This window comes from Euprymna scolopes, chromosome 1 (genome assembly GCF_053919585.1).
Source record: "Euprymna scolopes isolate OS-2025 chromosome 1, ASM5391958v1, whole genome shotgun sequence".
Classification (NCBI taxonomy): domain Eukaryota; kingdom Metazoa; phylum Mollusca; class Cephalopoda; order Sepiida; family Sepiolidae; genus Euprymna; species Euprymna scolopes.
In genome coordinates this window covers 12,819,016-12,845,194 of record NC_136482.1, presented here as the reverse complement: position 1 = coordinate 12,845,194, position 26,179 = coordinate 12,819,016, and the positions used below count along the sequence as shown (strand labels likewise).

At 33.2% G+C, this 26,179-nt stretch overlaps 1 protein-coding gene across 2 annotated transcripts in view; it reads left to right on the top strand.

Annotated features, from left to right (window-relative positions):
* Positions 1-18,504, top strand: part of LOC145279703 (PRELI domain containing protein 3B-like) — a 66,265-nt gene extending 47,761 nt beyond the window's left edge. For both annotated transcript variants that reach the window (XM_080131102.1, XM_080131023.1), the window contains exon 6: positions 6,841-18,504. In XM_080131102.1, the coding sequence (XP_079987228.1) occupies positions 6,841-6,957 (117 nt within the window). In that variant the 3' untranslated portion in view covers positions 6,958-18,504. The remainder of the gene's footprint in view (positions 1-6,840) is intronic.
* The last annotated feature ends 7,675 nt before the right edge of the window (positions 18,505-26,179 follow it).

Genomic DNA, 26,179 nt, shown 5'->3' with positions numbered 1-26,179 from the left:
CTTCGGGTTTTTTTCACATACCCCGAAAAACACCCGGGCAACGCCGGGTACCCCTCGCTAGTATATAATAGATCTCTTAGTCTAGTTATCTCCCTTACATCAATGATTGAAAATGCACCAAAAATCAATCTGACAGCAGCTTTGTTGCTATCAGACTGATTTGAGGTGTGGTTCTGTTCATTTATAGGAGGTTCACCCTTTCAGGCTTTACCTTTTCTCTGAGAAAGTGTTAGTTTATTGCTAATCATCTTGTATGCTTACTGGAGAATGCTGATGGAGCTACTCAGGAATTTTTATAGGTCAGTATCACTATCCTAGTATGCAGACTTCTCAAAACCACACCTGACATTGTGCCTAACCTCCTGGCAAGTGGGGGGAGGGGGTTAAATAATATGAGCCCAATAAAGCATTGCTGTCTGCCAATGCAGCGCGATTCATTGTTTAAGTTTATTTGTATGAATTAATTTGACTTACATTTTTAACATGATGGACTTTGTCATTTCTTTTTTTGCATGGTGCAGAACTCCAATTTACATATGTTAAAGCCTAAAACTGCACCATTTGTTCATTTTCACCAGGATTTGACGTCCCCTGGGGACTTTTGGGGCTAAATGGGGAGGGGGACTGAACTTAGTCATTTTTTTTTTTATGCCTCATTCACTGTGCACTCACAAGGGACCCTGGTGCTACCAGATCAGGCTGTCTACTGACTTCCTGAGATGAAACGCACCTACATAGATGTCTTTGTTTTTTTATTCCCTTTTGCAAAACTTAGTCATGTTCTGCGAAAACAAAAACAAAAACAACATTCTCCTCCCCCTCCCCTCCCTCGTTTTCTTTTTCCTTCACCTCCTCACCTTTTTTTTTTTTTTTTTTTTTTTTTTTGCCTAGTTGGTAGGGCGATAGAACATACCAACTGCCCCCCTGCAGAGGGTAAAAATCCTTCAATGGGACCACCAGTTGACCGTTGGTGGCAACCCGTAATGCATTAAGAACGGGATCCTGGTGGTTGAGTGGAACATGCCTAGGAAATAATAACATGATACTACAACACACCACTTTGGCCCTTACTAGGCTAGACGGGAGGTTGGATAGGCCCGATCCAATCAATCGGTTGGTCATGACAAGCACTAATTCAGACAATCCAAACAAAAACACACTAACACTCAACATAAACAATAAACTGAATTAATAAGCGATGGCTGAAGGGTCAATCAAGCTGGGAAAAAGGTAACCATCAGGAATAATAAAAATACAGGGAAATCCCATACTTGGGTGGGCATAACCATATATTGTGAATGCTTGGAAACCTCCCCATGTTTGAGTATACCAGCTATGTAGCCCTGGAGAACCGAGGCGAATGGGATTTACCCCCTCATAGTTCTTCCCCATAAGGGGCTCCGAGGAGGGTGGGGAGCATGGCTGATGAATTTTTCAAAAATTATTATGAATACCAAAAAATCCAAGAGACCACACACAGAAATTGACTCTGACAGCGACAATGAAGATACAAACTTTCCAAGATTCATCGTGCTAGAAGCAACGTCTAATATACCGTTAACTAAAATGTCACCCTTCATTATCCAAAAGGTAATATCAAGCAAAATAACACCTAAAAATGTCAAAAAATTAAGGAATGGTACCATATTGGTAGAAGTACTAAATAAAAAACAGGCCAAAACTCTACTTCAACTACAAAAATTGCATGAAACAAACATCAAAGCTTATCCACACCAAACACTAAACTACTCCAAAGGAGTCATAAAAAACCAGGAAATCTCCGTCTGCACAACAGAAGAAATCAAAACAGAACTAAAAAACCAAGGGGTCACAGATGTAAAAAGAATCACATTTAAAAAAAAAGGAGAGGTAATATATACAAACACTTATATATTAACATTCAATTATCCTCAAATACCAGAGACCATCAATATAGGTTATGAAAGAACGAAAATAGAACAATACATCCCAAAACCTTTACAATGCTACAACTGCCAAAAGTTTGGACATAATAAAGACCAATGTCTAAGATTCTTCACATGTGGAAACTGCAGTGAAAAAAACCCAGACCACGATGAAGAAGACTGTCCAAATAAAACCAAATGCACAAACTGTCAAGAAGAGCACCACTCTCACTCAAAACAGTGCAAAATATATAATCAAGAGAAGGAAATAATAACAATCAAATATCAAAAAAATATAACCTTCCAAGAAGCCCGCAAAGAAGTCACAAATCGCACCAAAAACTCATATGCCACAATAACCCAACAAGCAAACAAAATGTACAACTACAATGAACTAAACCTTGCTCCAGAAATTGCAAACCTAGCAAAAGAACTAAAGAACATACTTGAAGAATTAAAATCTTTTTTATCAGAACTGAAAATAAACTCCAACAGCCAAATAAAAGTCAGAAACGAACAACCCAGTATAAAAGAAAACGAAACAAAGGAAATCAGAAAAACTTCCATCAATATTGAGGAATCAATCCCTAAAGAAATGAAACCTCCTCAATTATCAAAACGTGAAAGATCCAAGTCACAAACAAGGACAAAAACAGATGTTAAAAATAAACACACAACAACAGAAAAAATGGAAATAGAACAGAACAACAAAAAAACTACCCCCCAAAAACAAAATGACAAGCAAAAAACAGAATTAGTATTAATTGAAAATGAAAATAAATTCGAACTAGTTGAAACTGATAGCCAAAAAAGACAGTCAAGACAAAGTAAATCTAAAAGTCCCAGACCAAAACCCAAAAAAAGCCTCTCACCAGAAACAAGAAACAGACCATCCACTTCCAAAAGAAACACCCAAACTAACATCGAAACTATGGACGTAGACATAAACACCAACAGTCCAAAACCAAAAGAAAATATAAACCATGACTAACAAAATCCTACAGTGGAACATAAGAGGATTAAAAATTAATATCGAAGAAATGCAAATACTTATCAAATCCTTATGTCCTGCAATAATTTGCCTACAGGAAACACACTTAAAAGAAAATGACAAAATTAACATAAAACACTACTCAATATACAACCACATAAACAAATTATCATGCAAAGCCACCGGTGGATCATCAATACTGATAAACGAAAACATTCCACACAGCAAAGTGAACTTAAAAACAAATATGCAAGCTGTTGCAATAACTGCAACACTACACAAAACAATAACCCTATGCTCACTCTATATACCACCAAATGAAACAATAAACGAAACTGAATTAAACAATATAATCAAACAACTACCTAAACCTTTTCTACTGTTGGGAGACTTCAATAGTCATAATATATGGTGGGGCAGTAAAAAAAACAACAAAAGAGGCCAAACCATAGAAAAAATAATTAACCAAAACGATCTATGCCTACTCAACAACAAAGAGAATACATATATGCACCCACCAACGGGAACCCTATCAGCAATCGATATAACACTATGTGACCCAACTATATACATGGATTATAGCTGGAGAACACATAAGGATGCATGCGGAAGTGACCACTTCCCAATCATAATAGAAAACGAGAATCCCAAGCCAGAAGACAAAACACCCCGCTGGAATTTACAAAAGGCAAATTGGGAAAATTTCCAAAATACATGTCAATACAGATTAATACCTGAAGCGAATCCTGACTTAGAACACATCACATATTTCAGCAACACCCTACTCACAATAGCCGAGGAGAACATACCAAAAAGTTCCACTACTACAAAATATAACAAACCCTGGTACAATAAAGAATGCAAAGAAGCTATAAGAGCCAGACGTGCAAACCTAAGGAAATTTAAAAACAGTCCAACGAAAGAAAATTTGGACACCTATAAAAACAGCAAAGCCAAAGCACGGAAAACTATCAAAGAATCAAAACGGAACTCGTGGAAAGATTATGTAACAAAAATTAATCAAAACACAAAACCCAAAAAAGTATGGGAGATGGTCAGAAAAATAGCAGGAAAAAATACAAAGAACCCTATTAAACACCTTATATGCGACAACACAAAGATTACCGACAAACAAAATATCGCAAATAAATTAGCAGAACAATTCTCAATGAACTCATCATCAAAAAACCAAAATAAAAAATTCCAAGCTATAAAGAAAAATGAAGAAAAAATAAAAATAAACTTCAAATCAAAAAATGAAGAAAACTACAATCAATTATTCAACAGTGCAGAACTAGAGGAGGCAATAAACAAATCTCCCGATACAGCAGTCGGCCCCGACGAGATCCATTATCAATTCCTCAAAAAACTACCAAAACCATCACTGGACTACTTATTACAAATTTACAATGAGATATGGATAACTAACAACATTCCAAAAAACTGGAAGCAGGCAACAGTAATCCCAATACCCAAACCAAAAAAAGACCATACAAACCCAACAAACTACCGACCCATTGCACTAACTAGTTGTTTGTGCAAAACTTTTGAAAGAATGATTAACGAAAGATTAAATTGGTACTTGGAAAGCAAAAATCTAATTACAGAAAGCCAGTCGGGTTTCAGGAAAAATAGAAGCCCCACCGATCACTTAATAAAACTGGAAACACGCATAAGAGAAGCATTTGCAAAAAAAGAACATCTAATAGCAATTTTTTTTGACATGCAAAAGGCGTATGACACCGCTTGGAAATACGGAATCCAAAAAGACCTGTATGAACTAGGACTTAGGGGTAGAATGCCAGAAATTATCAGAAATTTCTTAACAAATAGAAACTTCCAAGTACGGATGGACAACACTTATTCAGTCCAAAAAGATCAAGAAATGGGGGTCCCCCAAGGCAGTATCCTGTCTGTCACCCTCTTCAACATTAAAATAAACAATATCATAAAAAACATAGACCCAGGAATTGAAAATGCCCTATACGTGGACGACCTACTTATATACTACCAATCTAAATATATACAAACAGCCGAACGCAAACTACAACTCTGTCTGAATAAAATAAACAAATGGGCCATAGAAAATGGATTTACATTCTCAGAGGAAAAAACTAAATGCATCCACTTTTGCAAATTACGAAAATTCCACCACGACCCCAACCTGAAACTGGATAACAAGAACATCCCACTTACCGACCAACATAAATATTTAGGTATTATATTTGATAAAAAATTGAACTTTATACCGCATATAAAATATTTAAAAGCAAAATGCCAAAAGACAATGCAATTGATCAAAGTCCTAGCACACACCGATTGGGGTGCAGACAAAGTCACATTATTAAAATTATACCAAACTCTAATCAGATCTAAAATGGACTATGGATGCTTCATCTATGGAGCAGCAAGGAAGTCCTACATAAAAGAACTAAATACAATCCACCATCAAGGATTAAGATTAGCCTTGGGAGCATTTAGAACCTCTCCAGTAGAAAGCCTCTATATAGAGGCCCACGAGCCTCCACTGATTCTAAGACGACAGAAGTTAGCGCTACAATATTACCTAAAGCTGGTATCAAGTCCAACAAATCCTGCATATCAATGTACCCTTCACCCACAATACACACATCTCTTCAACAAGAAAGAAGATATCAAGCCCTACAGCCTCCGGATAAAAAACCTTCTCACAGAAGCCCAAATGGACATTACAAAAATACATAAATATAACAAATCAAAAACTCCACCCTGGATGATCAAACAACCACACATAATATTAAAATTAAATAAATATCCCAAAACGAAAACCCACCCATCAACCTTCCATGAAGAACTACTTATCATCCAGAATACATACAAAGAATATACACAAATTTACACTGACGGATCAAAAGATGGAGATAAAGTAGGATGCGCAGCCATCCACAAAAAAATAAAACTAAAGAAAAGGCTCCCAAACGAATCTTCTATTTTCAGCGCAGAAGCAACAGCCATAGATTTGGCACTGAATATAATAACCAATGATGACCATCAAAAATATATCATATTTACTGACTCACTTTCAATACTCATATCTCTAAAAGAAAAAAAAATGACAAACCCACTTATTACAAAATTGCTAAACAAAATAGATGCCATAACCATGAAAAAAAACATTATCTTTTGCTGGATACCAAGCCATATCGGCATATACATGAATGAACAAGCAGATAAGGCAGCAAAGGAAACTCTGCAACAAAACCACATAAGTGGAAAAATCCCCTATACAGACCTAAAGACTAAAATAAACACATTTTTGAAGAGAAAATGGCAAGAAAACTGGAGCTCATGCACCAAAAACAAACTATTCCAAATAACACCAAATATTGGAACGAGAGACACCAAAAAGTTAACAAGAAAGGAAGAGGTAGTAATGACCAGACTGCGAATAGGTCACACTCACATCACCCACTCACATCTACTAAAAGGGGAGGAGACACCAAACTGTATAACGTGTCAAGAACCCTACACAATACACCATATACTGACAAACTGCATTGACCTTGAACAAATCCGAACAAAGTATTACCAAGAAAAAAATCTGAAAACAATATTAAACAAGATTGATCCCCAAAAAATTATCAATTTTCTGAAAGAAACTAAAATATACTCAAAAATATAAGGAAAGACCCCCCCCCCCCCCCAAAAAAAAAAAAAAAAAAAAAAAAAAAACCTTAAGAAGAACAAACCAATATTTAACACAACATAACGAACCTTTCGGCATTAAATGACCCCAAAGTGGTTGATATGCCGTAAAACAAAACAAACAAACAAACAAACAAACACAAGGGACCATGCATGCTTAACTTGTTTTTGGTGAATTCTGGACAAGAACCCATTTTTTACTTATGATATTTTATTTTTGAATAAATGATTGATTACATTCTTTTTACATTTGTTATTCAGGGCCGACAAGCAATGGAATGGGTAATTGGAAAATTAAAAGGAGAAGCAAAAGATCTCTCGGAAGAAGCCAAGAAATGTATGGATTCTGTGCTTCCGCCAAGTCATCCATCTTTATGACATCAGTGAGTTATAGGAAGACATTTCTCGAGTATTAAATAACTAAGCACCAAATCCAATTCTGCTTAGGAAAACTCCCAATGTCCGCAGGCAGGATCATGAGAAAATCAGCCTAAGAGTAGAATTGGACTAAACCGGTGAAAATCCGTTATGTAAGATTATTGGGAGGAAAGAAAAAGAAAATTGAGTCAAGACTTAGAATGGGCTAAATTAAAGTCTTTTTTTTTTTTTTTTTTTTCTTGTTCCACTCTCATTTGAACAAAACATTAAATATTTAAATTTCATCTTTAATAGTAGAGTACTATCTTTTTTTAATCAAAATTTCACATTTTTAACATCAACTGTGATTCATCTTTGTATATTTTTATTATGTCTTTCAATTTTTTTTTTTTTTTTTTTTTTTTTTTGACATTTCGTATTTAAAACTACATTTTCATTTATGATGGTATTTAAAGATATTGTGACGATTTGCATTTGAAGCAAAAATATCTAAAATTAAAACTTCATTTAAAAAGTTGTGAATATACAATCACAGTAATATAAGCAGTTAAGTCGATAGTAAATGAAGGCAAGCTGAGTTTTTAAAATTTTTTTTCAGATTTGTTTTTAATGTATTGAGGAAAAGCAGTTAAAATGCACATGTTTCACCAATGCTTTTTCAATATGGCCGCTATATCATTAAAAAGTTTAATTATTGAGATTAGTTATTCATATTATTGAGATTTTTTGAACTACTGTTCTCATCTTTGATGTCATTTTCACAAAATTTCAGTCTTAGTTCAAAATTCCATGTGAATTCCTGAGTTCGTCAAGATACACCTGAAGAAGGTGGGAGGTTACATCAACCAAAACATTGTGAAAATTCCGCTCATAGTCTGAAGAGTCTAAATAATAGGAATTAAAATTTTTCAGGTTATTTTATTTTTTCTATTAGATTAGACATACCTGAGACTCATTGGATCACAATAGCTAATATTATTTAAAACTAATATTCTCTTTGAAAATTGATGAACTATCTATTGAAACATTTGATTGTTCTCGACCACATTGATTTTTACATTGATAAAAAATTTTGTCCTGAAGTCTTTCAACTTAAGATCTTTGCATTTTTTTTTTAAATCTAAGAATCACTTCTCTCAACTTGACCAATGTAGCTGACTGGCAGTCAGGAGCTCATGAAGCTTTGGTATTTTATTTAGATAAAAACATTTGCTTTTATTTTTAAACAAATATCACGTCTGGTCATAGATTTTGTCAATTCTTACAGTTCTTGTTAGGATACTTTCACCAAAATACCACATTCACTCGATGAGTTAATCCTAGCTTTGGTATATTTAACCATTTCGACAGGATATTAAAACTAATATGCTAAATCTAATCTAACCTGATGTTGCATAACCATCTGATTATTGCTCTATCATTATGTTAAAGGAATAGGAGACTGAAAGAATGTTTGCATATCATTGTCACTGTTGATTTAATATTATTAAACTGGGCTTTTATTCAGGAGAATTGAAGGAAGGTACAAAGTTATTAGGGCCTTCTGCAAATTACAAAAAGACTGTATTTTGCCTTTCAAGATGTTCTAAATATTCAGACTTTATTCTAACAGAATTTCATTGAATACTTAATCCATCTGAAGAGACATCAAGAAATTATTTCTTGGTTTACAGGAGAGTGATAAAAGTACAATTAAACTTTGAATAACCAAGAAATAAAACTAAAAAAAATAATAGTGGCTTTGAAAACAACGTGATGGGTGAATGAGGAGTATTCAGTATTCTCTATGCATTATTCTCTATGCTCAGTATTCTCTATGCATTATCATACTTCTAGCAGTTGCTATACACCATCTCCGTGGCAATTGGTTTTGTTTTAGAATAAAACTAATAAAATATTTAATAAGTAAATAAAATTTGAACGTTAAAAAAAAATTAAATGTGAAATTTGCGCAGTTCTTGATTAAAAAAAAAAAAAAATTGAATCATAAAATATTTTTAAAGTTAAGCAGCCATATTGAAAAAAAAAAAAAATCCAGGTGTCTTCTTGTAATTTATTATTTCTCATTATACTAAGAACTATTCTAAATCAGCTTGCCTGAATTTTTTTGAGATTGACTTTTTTAACTAATGTTATCAATCTGTAGATAAAAGTATTTTCAAATATGAGTGATCGGCTCTGGAATTTAAATTAAGAATTATCTCCCTTACATTTTGAGTCTTTTAGATCACGATTTAAAATTGCATCTGTTTAATTGATCTTCTTTGCCAAAATTATTTTCAGAAAGAAACTGGAATGAATTACACTTTTTTTTAGTGTAAAGTGTTTCAGTGAAAATAATAAAGGGAGAAATCTCTAGTCAGAATCAAATATCAATTAGCCAGATGGATTGCTATTTCAACATAGAAAATCCAACAAGATAACTTTATACATTTGATATTTGGCTTTAATTGAACTCCCACATGTGGTCACCTTGTAGCTAGAATCTGCTTGGAGATAAATTGGTGGCTATAACAAATGATGTAGAATATTAGTTCATTAATTGAAAAAAAAAACTCACTGGCCAGGTGGTTACTCTCAGATGTTCCTTAGATCTTTGTTTTTTTATTGAGCTGACCACAACAAAAAGCATCCCACATGGCCACCTGTATACTGACTGCCTTAACTTAATTCACTATATAAGAAATACTCTCTCCATAACTATCATGTGATCTTGCTTGATCAATTATGGCTCCTTGCCTTTCACCCCCTTACCAACCCTATTATACTGAAAGTATGTGTTATTTTGTCAAAAAAAATTTTTTTTTTCTTACAAAACAAATGTGGTACATCATTCATAAAAATGTTGATGTAAACTCATGAGTAATGAATTACTCAATAGAATATCTGTAACCTGACATTCTTTGCTAATTCACCAAAAAAATCTCTTATTTTTAGGTGTTACATGCAAACAGCCTGAAAACTTAAAAATAAAAAAATAAAAAAAACTGTTTAGACTTGAAAGTGGAGGATCACTTTCACATATAAATTTAACATAAAATAATCGCCCTCTTCCAGTCCACCAAGTAATAATGATCACCCACTTCTGGACTTTGGGGCTGAGTTAAAACAGTTTTTATAATTTGGTAAAAAATTTTTAAAAAATAAAAATTAAAGAATGGGTTTAATTTTTCTTTTTTTTTTTTTTTTTTTTTTTTTTTTCAAAATGGCATTGTTCATTGAAGGTTTTAAATATTTGTCTACAACATAAAATTGTTGGTTTGGTTCCATAGTCGACTATTTTGGTCTAAATCTATTCTCTAATTCTAGCAAAGTTTTCTGCCACATTGCTATCATTAAAATAATCATTGGATCAACTTTATCGCTTTTCTGTTGCTTTCAACAATTGGATTAGTCAGAATTGCACAAATTAGGAAGTCAGCACCATCACTCCTCCGTCTGTAAGAAAAGCTTTTCTAATTTGGGATGCTACTTCTTGTTATGATACTCCAATATCAAATTGACCATTGTTTTGTCCTGGGAATGACATAGATTAGTTTTATACTGTTATCTTCTTAGACTTAGGATTTGGTCATCGATTGGTTTGAATCATATTCATATAGGAATTCACATGAGATCACTGACGTTGAGCCTGGTCTATATTTTTTAAAAAATCAAGAAAAACCTGTATGTGGTGTACATATCTGTGACAAAATGAAAATATCATGTTCCAAAAATCACAAATTTATCCAGTAATTTTAGTTTTAACTAAGAAAATCAAATTTTATGAGTAAGAGAGGAGCGATTGTCTTGCATTACCATCTGGAAAATAATCTCAAGAAACAAGGGAGATAATTTAATTTAAAATTGAAAGATTTTTTATTGTAATGCCTATGAATTCCCATTGTTTAAAAACGATTTTCTTTATTTGCTAATAAAACTACTTTATCAATTTACTTGGATTTTGGAATATGATATTTTTGTTTCATCACAGGTATGTACATCATACAGATTTTCCTTTATTTTATTTTTATTTTTTTTTAATAGGGGGAATTCTTAACAAGGACCCCAGGTGCTGTATGTGGGAGGATGGTAATAATTAACCATTCTTTGTCCTAGGAATGACATAGGTCAGTTTTGTACTGATCTTTTTTGAAACTTAGAACTTGTTTGATCATCAATTGGTTTGAATCAAAGATAGACATAATTATGTTGACACAGCAAGTTACATTAGATCACCAAAGTTGAGCCTGGTCCATTCCAGATGGGCTACCATTTAGAATCACCATGGGATACGTCTCTGCAAAAGCTAACCTCATCAAAATGACCAGGAATATACGTGGGATTGAGAATTGCTTATGAATTTTATATTCCCTAGAAACTTTCCTTTAAAATGAAAATCTGCTAAACTCGACCAGTGTGAATGCTGTACTAAAACAGGAGATGAGGAGACAATGTCTAAAGAAAAATCTCTTTTACAAAACCCGACGCTCTGGCTCTGATTCCCTTCCCGGTGCTACCAGGCTGTCTGAAGATAATGGCTTCTTGACTTAAAATGCACCAAACATTGTTTGCAAAACTCAATCATGCTCCACAAAAGCCAAAAAAAAAAAAAAGAGGGGAAAAAAAGCACTATGAATAAATATTTAAGATGTAAAAAAACTTGGAAGCATAAAACTTTTTTAAAAATTACTGGATTTATTATTAAATAATACGAAAAAGGGTTGATATGCCGTAAAACCACAAACTGACTTCCTTCAAATGTGCAGACTATCACATACCTTTGTTTTATGGTTGTTCACTGTCATTGCATTTTTTTTTAAAAGAAGTAAAATGATTTAATACAATAAATAATAAAAATTTTACTAACGTTTTGTTTTTATTGATAATAAGATGTAAAAAAAATATTTATTTTGAATAAATTCCTTTTCAAAAATACATAGGTACTTCTAAACGTTTGTCAATAGCTTCACAATTAAAAAAAATATTTCAATCTTTTAACGTTTAAAAAGTTTTGCATAAACTAAGGGATTTTTTTTTTTAATCATCCCCCAATGCCTGCAAAAATTGCTGGCTTCAGCCCACTCTTCTGCTGTGATTAATACACATTTTAACTTAATTTACATGTCCTTGACCTTTTGACTAGGAGCAAAGTGTAATACCTGTTCTAATACTGTGCTTCATCTATTCTATGGTTAGTGGAAAGAAATCTTTTTAGATTAGGGCCATTCTAATTTTTGTCCAAATCTAGAGTACTCCTTTTTAAGGGCTGTATTCCCCCCCCCCCCCACATTAAGAACCGACGTTGTGAGGAGGCAAATCAATGGGTGCACATTTAAAAAATTTTTACCCAGAAATGATTACTGATTTTTATGGCCATCAAAGTCTTGGTATATATATATAATATATATATATATATATATATAGGCTGCACTTATCACAGGATGGAAGATAGAATGAAACGTCATATATGGATTGACGTGGAAATGTATTATCTGTCTGATAAAGTCAATTTATATGAATCCAGATCATTTTATTATTGGCATTGGTTTCTCGGATTCTTTCTAGAATCTGATATTTACAGAAGGAACCACCTGAAGGTTGTCACCCTTCGTAAGTGTAAGAGGTCCTATGCGATGAACTAGGTTTGTACTTAGCACACATGTTCATCAGTTTTTGTTATTCACCTCCCTGATAATGCAATTAATTTGTTATACAACAATTTTTTTTAATGATCTTGTGCGTGTTTAGATATATATATATATAATTAATTCTAAGCAAACCGAAACTTAATGTTCATCTGAAAACTTTGGAATTTATATTCTATACTATCAGGGCTACCCGGTATTGTTCTGGGGCCATACTAAAACTAAAGAGAAACTGTTTAAGTGTTAAGTTTCTTCAATAGAAATTCCATTTTTTATGTGAAGAGTAAAGAAAGAAAAAAAAATCTTAGGACACCTTCAGAGTGTTACTGAAAGCGCCAAGTAAAATTAAGGATGCTTCCAGAGCATTAATATAACTTTCTCCAACACCCTTTCTTTGTAGAGAAATGAAAATAGATAATAATTGATAAAATTTAAGTTAGCATCTTCCAATTTAAAAAAAAAATGCTGGTTCATTTCCTGACCTGTATTAACACATGATAACCTTAAAAATTGTTTTCAATTATTAATAGTATTTAATGATGAAAATAGCCATTTAATCCCTGAAGAATGAATCTTTTTTTTTTTTTTCTAAATTTTTAGATATTTTTACAAAATTACACTGATTAAAATAAAAATCAACTTTGTAGAGGATTGTTGTGTATTTTTGAAGTTTTAGCTGGATATACAAACACAGAAATAACTCCATTATATAATAGATTTTGTCTCTGGAGTTATATAAGAAGCTTAATTTATCTAAACTGAAATTTCTGTTTACATCGATCTTTCTGAAGTATGAAATTAATTTATAAAACTATGTCCATATGTCTGTCTTCATTTTTTTCAAACTGCATTGCGTCAGAGAAGCAAATGCAAAACAGCACAAGGCAGACCAAGTAATTGTATTTTTTTGGAATCATTCTTTTACGAGTCTTTAGCCAGTAAAAATAGCTGCTAAAGGCTCAAAATTACGAAAAATTGGAATTTGACAGTCATAAGTTGCCTTAAGTGTTCTTGTATGTATGCGCAATAAAGTTTGTCTTTTTTTTTTTTAACTATTTCTTATCCATCTGCTGATAACTCGAATAGTAGCGACTAAGGCTGAAACACAAAATGTTTTGGTTTTGATTCTAGCTGATGGCACCCGAATCATAGTTTTTTAAAATTTTATTTTATTTTTTTTTACTTTTGAAATCATTACTGTATATAATAATCTATAGAGAATTGAATTTATCATAATAAATATGAAAGTTGCATAAATTAAAATATATTAAAGCGTATTTTATGACCAAGCAATGTTAAGCGCCATGCTAGCATCAAATAATAATTATACAGTTTAATGGCTGCACAATTGCAATCATGTTTCAATTCTAGATCTCCTTAAGTTGTATATTCTATTATTACTGAGCTCTCTTGAAGTAAATATGGAGAAATAACCCCAAAAGGTTTTAATATATATTTAAAATTTATTATATTTACTCTATTATAAAAGGAATATATTGTCTATATGTTTCAGTATCAATTTCAACAGTGCTCAATACATGAGTAGAGGTTAGTAGTAGTGGAAATAGACTTATGGCAAGTAAGCTACAGAGAAACATTTCTTTCACTCCAAGGAAGAGTTTATCAGTCTATGCTATGATTAACTTATTGAAGTGAAGCTTACTGAAACATGTACACAATATATTGTTTCCAGTACGAATACATGACATAAAGCAGTAATATAATTATTGACATTTGAGAGGAAGAAAAGCAAATTGCAGAACTCACTTTTTTGTTTTTATTTTGAATCTATGATAAACAAATGTTTTTGTTTTTATACAAAACCTTTATACATGATTCTGATTGTTCCCTCTCCCAAAATATGGCGGATGGAAATTTAAAAAAACAAAAACAAAAACATAATAAAAGCAGTCAGTCAGCTTTACTTGTTTGTAAGTGTAGCAATTGTGGAATGCAAACATATATAAAGTAGTATGAGACTATACTTATGGCAAGTAAGCTGCACAGAAACATTAGTTTCACTCCCAGAGTAAATCATCAAGTCAATTGAGGATTTCCCCACGAGAATGAGACATAAAAGTTTCTATTTAGCTTACTTGCCATAGGTATATTTTATACTAATACTAAGCTCTACTTGTGTATTGAACATTGTTGAAGTAAATACTAAAAAAAAAAAAAATACATATATTAACTAGAATATTATACTAGATGATGTAGAGATGAAATAGTAAAATTATAATTCTGCTAATTTGATGATAATGTTTCATCTGATTCCATGTTTGATTGGTTTTATTTTTTATTGACATTTTCCTCCGATCAAATAAAAACTCTTAAAAAGAATGGACTTCCTTTTTAAAAACAATTATTACATTTTCTATCACAATAGTTTGGATTATTCAGACTAATACAATAAAAAAATTAAATTCTTTTTTTCATTTTCTCTTTTGGATATTCTGACTCTGAATTGGCAAATAGAAATCTCACAGGAATTTTCACTTATCATTTTCTGTGGAAATACTCTTTTTTGCTAATCTGTGGCAACGTGTGTACAATATTGAATAACAAAGAAATTATGATAAGACTATCCTTTGTCACCTATGTTGTCAGCAGAAAAAAATGAAAATGGGATCTTTCTGTGTATATATATATATATATATATATATATACTAGCATGGATACCCGGCGTTACCTGGGTAGACATGAAAATTGGTTTGGACAGAGCTGCTATATTAAGAATATCAAGCAACTTCCTTCAGAAAAGAACGGAAAAAGTAGGTGACAACTTAGACCCCGCTCCCCACCAAAAATGAATCGAAGCAAACTTTTGTTTCAATAAAAATAGCAGTGAGTACCTGTGCGACTGCAAAAAAAAAAAAAAAAAATAGCTGCATAGGCAGGCTCAAGCCTTAAATGCAAAAGAGGGAAAGAAAGAAAAAAGGTAAGTGGCAAACGCTTTTGCCAATCATACCACAATGACTTATGATGTCATGACCCTGAAAAAATGGTAGCCAAAAGTGACCTCCTTTGGAAGAATGGTCCATTTAACCACCACAGAATTAATCTTATTTTCTAATTCTTAGGTATTATGTTGCTGAAGGATGACTCTTTCAGATGGTACCGGTTTCGATCTGGTCTGATGTGGTTGATGAAAGTTTTTAGCGGATATATGAACACACACAAACCAACATTTGAGACTTATGTCATAGATAAGACAACAGGGGAAATAACTCTAACCGGTTTCTAAAAACAATGTTGGTAATAATAATTCAAAATAAATTAAATATATTAATATAAATCAACTTTAAATAACAATCTTAAATAGAACATTTAGAACAATTCTCTTGCTATGAACAGTAATTAATGTACAGCTATTTAGTAAAATCGATTTTCCTTTAAGTAATATAATTTGTATATTTTGCATTTATAATATATATGAATATTATAAAGTTATGAAATATATATATATATTTTTTTTTTAATTAGCAAGCCTATCCGGAATTACCTGGGCCATAAAGAACAAAATATAAGGGTTTAAAAAGTGTGTGTAGCATCTTTATATATAAACCTCTCTCTTCACTTTTTCATCTTTGCCCAGCCCATTCCTCTCTTTTGTTTTAATTTATTAAAAATAATAATCATATGAGTTATCCTCTATGTAATAGATAAATTGTAGATGGCTCAAAAACATTTTTTAATCCCACCCTGATGAAACTTGTTCCGATTTGACACACAAAGATTTTGTTTTACTTTATTAAAAAAAAAAAAATTGTTTTCAAAGATATTATTCATCTAGGGCAACGTCAATCAAGAATATACCAACTTTATGGGTGTTTGTTTTGTAATTTCATACTTCTAGCTGGACATACAGACACACACAACTGTTCTTTATATAATAGATTATATTTTATTTATTTATTTATTTTTTTTCTGGGAAACACCGTGCCCGACCCCTGGGAGAGGAAAACTTATTTTGGACATTTGTTTTATTATATAAATTCTACCAAAGCTGTAAGTGGTAGACATGCATTGGAAGAACTGGTTGACTTGATGAGTAAATTGCAAACTACGGCCACTTAGAACATTTGCAAGAAGGTGTTTTGAATTTATTTTTGTTTAAAACTTAAGTCAGTCCCAAAACCAAATATTTACCTCCACCAAAGAGGTTATGCTTTCGATTAAATTTGTGTACAGTATCAACATTGCCACTAAACTTGGCCAAAATATCAATCATGGTCCAACTTAAACGGAGTTAATTTTGGGGTGTCAAGACCATGGAAAAAGTGGTTTATTTTTTTTTTTTTTCATTCTATACAATAAACTTTCTACCAGTTTTTGAAAAATATCCATTCCTCTTTGAAAAGTTGTTTTTAGTGATTTTTTTTTTTTTTTTTTTTTTTTTTTTTTTTTTATAGCTATTTAACGAAACATGTGCAAAGCATAATATAATGAAAATTCAGACATCTGCCTAAAAAAAAATAAATAAAAATAATTGGAATATGAATTGATTTCAGCTTTTGGAATGATAACTAATGGTATATACATATATAAGCTATAGTATTTTTAAATAAAGATTAATTTTTCTACCTACAGACACTAGTATTTCCTGCTTATGTAATCATCACTGTAGAAAGTGATAATTACTGCTGACTGAGAGATTCAAACTCGGTCAACAAACCCACTTTTGGCTTAGCACATATGTGTAAAATCCAGAAGTAAACATTAAATTTACAAACCAAAAACTTATGAAAACTTAAAATGAATATAAATATTAATATTTACATAGTAATCCCAACCTGATAAAAAAAAGCTCAATACACCCAAATTAGGAAATAGAGCTTGTTATAGAACACAATTAAAGACTAAATTATATTTTAAATAAATTTACTGTTCGACAGTATACTCAAATAAGAAATATTAAAATTTCCTTAATCCATAGTTTCAAAGAAATGCGTCCTTCTCATCAGAGGAAATATATTAGCAAATGAATATTATAAAGTTATGAAATTTACTGGTATTGGCATAAATTGAAAAAGCATTATATACAAACTAGTTAGAAATTAAAAAAAAAAGTTGTTAGTACAGAAAGTTCATAAATCGGGGGGGGGGGGATAAAAAAATGAATTAAAAATCCAGATGAAAGGATGTGTTAAGTGTTTTCAAGACAAAATGATCACAAATTTAATGTTCCGATATGTACAAGTCAGATTTATAATGGTGACAAATTAAAAATCCAAACGTGTGTAATCTAGATCTAGAAAAATCTATTTGCAAGCAGTTGAGAAATAGATTATTTTGAGTCGTTAAATTTGTGTAAAATATAATTTACCATCTTTTAATTGCGGTTTATATATAATCTGTTTTATTATAGAGAAACAAACCATAGTACTCTTTTGAGAAGAGCATATTCAAATAGAATTTAAACATTTAAAGCAGCTTGCACAACATTGAAAAAGCATTTTCGCTAAAGACCATCTCTTATAATATGCTTTGTGCATATCTTTATATTTTGTCTGTAACATTAATGAAAACGTTGGCGCATAATTGGTATAATATCGTCATTTGTCTATGGAATAAATTCATCAAGTCCATTTTGTCTGATTGTGGTCCAATACCATTAAGTGGTATTTCCTTTCTTTCGTATAAAACTGTAACACATCTTCAATTAATGATATGCAAAAAAAAAAAAATGTTTGCAATGAATATTGTTTCTGTGTTAAATAACCGAGAAAGGGTTGAAAAAGGCCATAAAACAAACAAACCAAAATAAATAAAACATAGAAGAAAAAAAAAAATCTTTTTATTTTATTTGTTTTCTTGACAGTAAGTCAAACCTGCTGTGGTTAGACACCAGAACTTGCTGATTAGACTAACTTCAGTTTGTTGAACCAAATAAATTATAGAAATAAAATGATTTCTTGAATTTTTTTTTTTTTCTTTTCAAATATATATATATTATACGAGTGATACTATTTTCACTGTTTGAATGCATTCAAATTTGAAAAAAAATAATGGTTTAGAGTCCATAAGTAAATGTCTAATTAAAGAAAAGAAAACAAAAATGGTTTAGAGACCATAAATGTGCTTATTTAAAAAAAGCAAAAAAACTGTATTTGGATTGATTATGATTTTATAATCAAATTTCAATGCATTCAAGCAATGAAAATAGTTTCACTCCTAACTATCAGAGCACAAAACCACTGGAATTGGATGCAAAAATTTCAATCTTTAATAAGAACAGAAAACTATGGTTAAATGACAACACGCGACATAAAAGAAATATTGTCTGTATTTTCCTGATGAAAACATACGTGTGTGTGTTTATTACAGTGTGACAACAAAAAAAATATTTTTAATGCCACTCCTGGAATCTATACTTTTTTTTTTTTTTTTTACATGAGGGTCACCACTTATCAAGGCCCAGAAGCCACTCGGGGATAAGGGTTATTGTATCTACAGTAATCAATGGGGTAGCGTTGTATTATTCGTTAGTATTGGAGATTTTATAAAGTGTCATTACTTGGGGGAGGGGGGCCCGGTTCATCAGGAATTTGTTTATGTTGAACTTGAAGACATCCAAGTTGAAGTCAGGTGGGAAACAGAAAATAGAACTGCACGCCTGTGGAACTCTGTTCCGTCTGCCTGCTTCCCTCCGGACTACAACTTGGATGTCTTCAAGTCTAATGTTAACAAATTCCTAATGAACCGCCCCCTTAATTAAACACTTCATCAAATCTCCACACTAACGTAATGTACTTGCAATAACCCTTATCCCTGAGTGGCTTCCGGGCCTTGATAAGTGGTGATCACTGTAAAAAAAACAAAAGCGGTAGAGAGTTCCACATGCGTGCACTTCTATTCATGGAATCTGCATTTTGATTTAGGCACAGATAAAGAGTGGGGAAAATTATTCACAGTGGTTTCAGCTAGATAGGTGTTTTTCGTGAAAGATTGGCGAGGAGGGACCAGAGATTGGAGCTCAGACAAGCACTTGCCATGGAAATAACGATAAAACAAAGATAGGCTCGCAATGTCTCTTCTGTGGGAGAGAGGTTGCAGAGATGAGAAAAGGGCATCTCCCACTAAACCACGAAGTCTATTTTGAACTCTGTCAAAGCAGGATATGCTGTTTTTAGCAGCTCCTGCCCAGATATGGTAACAGTACTCCATCCTTGAACGTACTTTACTTTTATATAGATAGAGAATTGCATCATTAGTGAGATAGTTTCTGGAGTGGTAGAAGGATCCCACCATTTTCCAAGCGTCCTTGGCAACAGACTTGATGTACATGTTCCATTTCAGATCAGGAGTAAAGGTCAAACCCAGAAGCTTATCAAAATATGGGACTTCCCTTAGATGAGAGCCATCTATTTCAATTGATGCCAGATGGGAGTCATAGCATTTCTGATGTAAAGATAGAAGCTTGGTTTTAGATGCATTAAAGGTAACCAGCCACCTCTTCCCCCACTATACCACGTGCTCAAGATCAGAGGAGAGAGAGTACGCTGTCATTTACGGCCTTTGATGGTCGTGTCATCAGCATAGATGTCAACGAATGATTTAAGTATGTGTTTTGGGAGATCATTGATGTAGATCAGGAAGAGAGTTGGGCCTAGGATGGACCCCTGAGGGACTCCAGCATTAATACTTCGGGTCTCTGATTTCTGCCCATCAACCACTATTCTTATGAGCCTATCAGAGAGAAATGATTTAATGATTGAGAAAACAATTCCAGTTATACCGTAGCTGGAAATCTTGTGAAGTAAGCGTTTATGCCATACCTTATTGAAGGCCTTTGATATGTCAAGAGCAATTGCCCTAGAAAGGAAGCCTTTGTCGAGCGATTCGCTAATCCTATAACCATTAGCACATCTGCTGTAGATCCAGCAGAACAGAAACCATATTGCGTGTCACTAAGCTGGTTATTTCTGCTGAGGTGGTTGACTACTTCTCTATTTAATATGGATTCCAACAACTTACTCATGACACACAGGAGACTTATTGGTCTGTACTGAGCGGGAGATGACTTATCACCTGAATTCTTAAATACAGGGCATACTGATGAGGTTTTCTAGGTTGTTGAAAAGCACTTCTTAAGGCAATGCTTAAACAGTTTTGTAAGTATGGGAGCAAGTTCTGGTTGAAGCTTTTTTAACACTATAATTGGTTCTTGATTAGCTTGGCGACCTAACGCACAGATATTTGTATGTTACCTAGCATGTTGTGTGTTATAGGTGGAAGATATCTCACTACTGATGCAATTCTCTATCTATATAAAAGCCAAGTACGTCCAAGGATGGAAAACTGTTGCCATATCTGGGCAGGAGCTGCTAAAAACAGCCTATCCTGCCTTGACAGAGTACAAAATAGACTTCGTGGCTTAGTGGGGGATGCCCTTTTCTCTACCCTGCAACCTCTCTCCCACAGAAGAGATGTTGCGAGTCTGTCCTTGTTTTATCGTTATTTCCATGGCAGATGCTCGTCTGAACTCCAATCTCTGGTCCCCCCTCGCCAAACTTTCACGAGAAACACCCGTCTGGCTGAATCCACTGTGAAAAATTTCCCCGACTCTATATCTGTGCCTAAATCAAAACGCGGATTCCATGAACAAAGCTTCTTTCTTAGAACTGCACGCCTGTGGAACTCTGTTCCGTCTGCCTGCTTCCCTCCGGACTACAATTTGGATGTCTTCAAGTCCAATGTTAACAAATTCCTAATGAACCGCCCCCTTAAGTAAACACTTCAGCAAATCTCCTCACTAACTCAATGTACTTGCAATAACCCTTATCCCTGAGTGGCTTCCGGGCCTTGATAAGTGGTGATCACTGTGTAAAAAAAAAAAAAAAAAAAAAAAAATATATACAGGGAGTTGATGGCCTTCGTCGCATAGGGTAGAATTTGCTGGAAAGTTCTTGGCAAAGTAGTTTGGCCTTGTCTGATGTTGACGAGATGACCTCTGGTCCATTGATAATGGTTGGGATAGAACGCACGCTTCTGTTCAGGATCCTATTTATTATTTGCCAAAATTGGTGGGAACCAAGCCGCTGCTCAGCTACTTTGGATTTAATGGACTGAGCATATAGCTCTCTTGCATTTTTTATTACTCTTTTACAGTGGTTGCTGGCAGTCCTGAAAGCAGCTTTAGTCTCAGTGCATCTATTACGTTGGTAGCTATGGAAAAAGTGATTTCTGTGCGTGATGGCAGCAGCATATTCTGGAGAGAACCATGGCTGGCTGTTGGTTTTCGTTGTAATTTTTTCGATGGTATGCCTACAATTACCCATTCGGTCAGGTCTGATACTATAAAAGACATATCATTTTTAAACATGGAATGCAGAGGTAGATCAGATATGAATGTACGGAAGCTATCCCAGTCAGCCATAGAGTATTGGTATACAATACTGTGGAGAGGTACGTCTGAAGACTTATTACATTTCATTTTTATCTTAACTGATACAACGGAGTGGTCGGAGGATCCCAGAGGAGATAGAACGGAACATGAACATAGGGGAAGTGGAGAGAATAAGGTCTAGAAGGCTTGCATACTGACCGGTAGTATCAGGCACACAGGTGGGTTCGCGAACAATCTGAGTGAGGTCATAGGCAATGGCAAAATCATGACAAAACCTCCCCTCATCATCTCTCTTATTTGAGTGGGTCAGCCATTCCATGTTATGGACATTGAAATCACCGCAAATGGTAATGTTAGCCGAGGGGTGTCTGTATATATACCAATAAAACTTTTGAACGGATGCACTGAATTGAAAAATTCTTTTTTTTCCCTGAAAGGTGTGAGTCCCTAGATTGTCCTTATCTATATACTAGCAATCGGTGCCCGGCGTTGCCCAGGTGTTTTGAAGTGTATGCTGAGGAAAAAAAAACGGTCAATTTTTTAAAACTTTGACCCCTTTTATGACCTATTAACATTTATTGTTTAGGGATCAAGTAAAGTTAATAAGTTAGATCCATGTCCAAGGAATCTATATATAAAATATCACGTGTTCAGACCTTAAATTTTAGGAGGAGTTTGGTAGAGTTCTCAAAGGTCTAATTGTTGAATATTGACCACTTAATCGCCAAATTTCTGTCGAAAACCTATAACATCGATGTTCCCAAATCTCAGTACCCTGTATATCAAATTTCGAATCTGTAGGCTTAAAATTGACAGAGTTTTAGCGTAGGGAAATGAACACAGACGCACAGACACACACAGACACTATCACTTATACATATATATATAAACATAAACATCATATATATAAGGATAATAGTACGCCATATATATAACAAAAGACCATTATTTACTGAAGTGAAAGGAAAACCCGGGGGAACTTTACCCAAAAATAAATCTATATTTTTTTGTGTGTATTGATAGTCTGGTACTTATACAGTTTAGTGACAACATTAAAAAATGGAAATATTGAAAAAAAATTTTTATTGTACGTAACTGTTATAAACTGAAGTTCTCCTAAAAAAAATTTCACTTCATTTGATCAAGTAGTTTTTTTTTTTTTTTACATCGAAAAAAATGATTTATCACGGCAACGTCAACGTGGCCATTTTGGAAATGTTATTGCAGGCCCAGGAATTCCCCAAGGGCGGGTAACTGCCGTACATAGCAGAATACCTCCATTTTAGGCCAATCTAGCCCTTTATTCCCCACCAGAATGAGATTTTTAAATTTTTTTGCGAAGACAGATGCCATTTTTGGGGTGTTTTTTTTTTTTTTTTTTTTTTAAATTTGTAACAGAAGTAAATAAACGAAGTTTCGAAGTTATCCATGCGTGTCCAACTGAGCATCTTTTGAAAATAATCTCGTATAAAAATTCTTCAATTCTTTGCATTCTTCAATTTCTTTGCATATTCAATAGTATTCTTATTTAAAAAAAAAAAAACGCAAAAAAATTGCAGATTTAAAAAAAAAAAGAAAAAAAACGTAAAAAAATTGCAGATATGTTGTGCGCACTGCGCATCTCAATATGGCGAGAAAAAAAAAGGCTAGATTGCGAAATTTGGCCTAAAATTTTTTTTCAATATTTCCATTTTTTAATGTCGTCACTAAACTGTGTAAGTATGGATAGTCTTATCAAACCCCTTTTTTCTATTTATTTAAAAAGAAAATACAACTTTATACAAATTCCCTATTAGTTTTTTTTTTCGGTTCTAACGATGATCATCTTTATTTAACTATTACGTGTAATTATATTCATACAGATATTCTATATGATTTATATTTGCGTAATATTTGCGTAGAAATGAAGAAAATCAAATTTACTGTGTATTTATCGTGTTGCCATAACAACGTGACGTAGCCAAGGACGGTAGTGGACGTGAGTGTGTGTGCGTGTGTGCGCGTGTTTTAATGCTGTATTGTTTCGTATCTTATCAACTTCTTCGAATCTATGTGTACAGTAATACAAACCCGTTTTTCGAGCTGAATAAATGTGTTACATTGAATAAAAACACGAAAAATATATCCAGTTTGGTGGAAAAGTAACTTATCTTGCCTTTGATAACATTTATTTGTTATATATTTGTTTTTTGACACCTTTTTCGAATCTATGTGTACAGTAATACAAACCCGAAATGAAAAGACCACGAGCGAATGCGCGTTTTACATAAAAATAAATATTTTTAAATTTTATCTTTCTAGCTTTAAAAAAAAGTTTAAAAATTTTATCAGCCGGCATAATTTATTTTTAAATATTGAAAAATTTCAGGAAAATTAATTTTTGCTAGATTTTCAAAACATTGTTTTCGTGTTGTGTACGTGTCTGCGGCTACACCAGAATGGCGGCCGTGATGTCGTAGGTTGGATTGTAAGATTGTGTAAGTTTCGTATTTTTTTAATTTGTAAATAACAATTTATAAAAAAATTAAACCCTTCCAAGATGGACAATAAATAAAGCCATAATATTTTATGGTAAAGTTAAGAGCCTACGAACCATAGTTTTTTAGATGTGATTATTGGATTAACCAATCAGAAATCGTCTGTGGCACACACATCTCTGTTTTTATAGATATATAGATGATTCATAACGAACAAAAGTCACACAAAAAGCCCAAAATAAGGGTTTGGGGCCGTTTCATTTTTATTAAAAAAGTAACCTGCCCATGTCAACGGAATTTAGCACTATCTGTATATAATTGTGGTAACATCTTTCGGCATACGGAAGGACTTGTGGTGCAATGGATAATGCGTTTGACTATGGATTAGAAGATTCCAGGTTCGAATCCTGGCAGTTCATAATAATTTTAACCATCATTTTATTCAATGTTTACTCATTATCCTTACCCTTAGTTTTTTTTTTTTTTTTTTCAGTGATTTTGTTTTGTGCATATGGGAATTTCCCATAAACATTGATGGTAAGACGATGTTGAGTGTACTTGATGTTGTGTTTGACTTGGCGTTGTGTGTGCCGACATGGCGCAGGCGCTAGTCATTAATAAAATTCAGAATCTTTTCTGAAATCCAATCATATTCGGTACAAATAAACTCCAGTTGATGCTACTGTATATGGCATAATCATATTGCCACAGTGGTTCTGGGAAAACTGAAAGAACATATGGGTCATTGTTAACAAAAGTATTAGCAACTCTAACCTTTGCCACAGTCGCAGATTCCATACTTAGACATGATAGCTCCAGCCCTAGGCTCAAGGATGGAAAGTAAGACAAGCTTTTAAGAATTCAAAGTCCCCAAAACCTTGGCTATCAAATCACTACCAAATGATGCTGCTGCTGATGATGATATAATACTATCAGCAGACAAATATAATGCTGTAGTATTAATTAGAACTGAATATTCCTAATATAACCTCGTGGATAGTCTAAAGTTTAAAAAATGATCCGACTCTGATGACAGGAAGCTATCACAAGCCCTCATTAAGAACAAGGAACTAATATGACTTGACAACTAATCCAGCATTACAGCCAGCTATTGCAACTATATATCCTTCCTCAGCATCACAAAGATGCTATCCCATTAAGGCTCAATGTCGGTGCTCAAGATTCAGCATAATGCCCATTGAGTCAATACCTGGTAGATATAATCACCCCACTGACAAGCAAATCTCCAGCTTTTCTCATGAATTCTGCTTTATGAAAAAAAAAAAAAAAAATCAATAATACTTCCATCCATTTCATCTGGATTATGAGTTTAGATGTAAGACTTTTCATGAAAGCACCTACTGTATGGGATCGTATGTTAACTTTTGAGGGCTTCACTAGAAGAACACTTTCTCTGTAGAAACTGTGCTTTATGAACAGGAAAAAGATCTGGCTATAGGATCACTAATGTCCGCAGTATTGGCTAATGTCTGGAATATTTGAGGAAATTGTATTAGAATCTACCTCGGGATGATTTATTATGGAAATCGAACAAGATAATTGGATAACTTGCACTGATTAGTTCAGAATGTCCATACATCAAAAGCCAACTTCACTGAACACGATCTCAATTTCTACTCCTACCATAATGTAAAGAATAGAGTCGTTGCTAAAAATATCAACGCTAATATTCACACTGAAGATTGAACTATGAATTGTATAGAATTTCGAACGAAACCCTTTATTTAATCTACAAAGGTTGTATACTC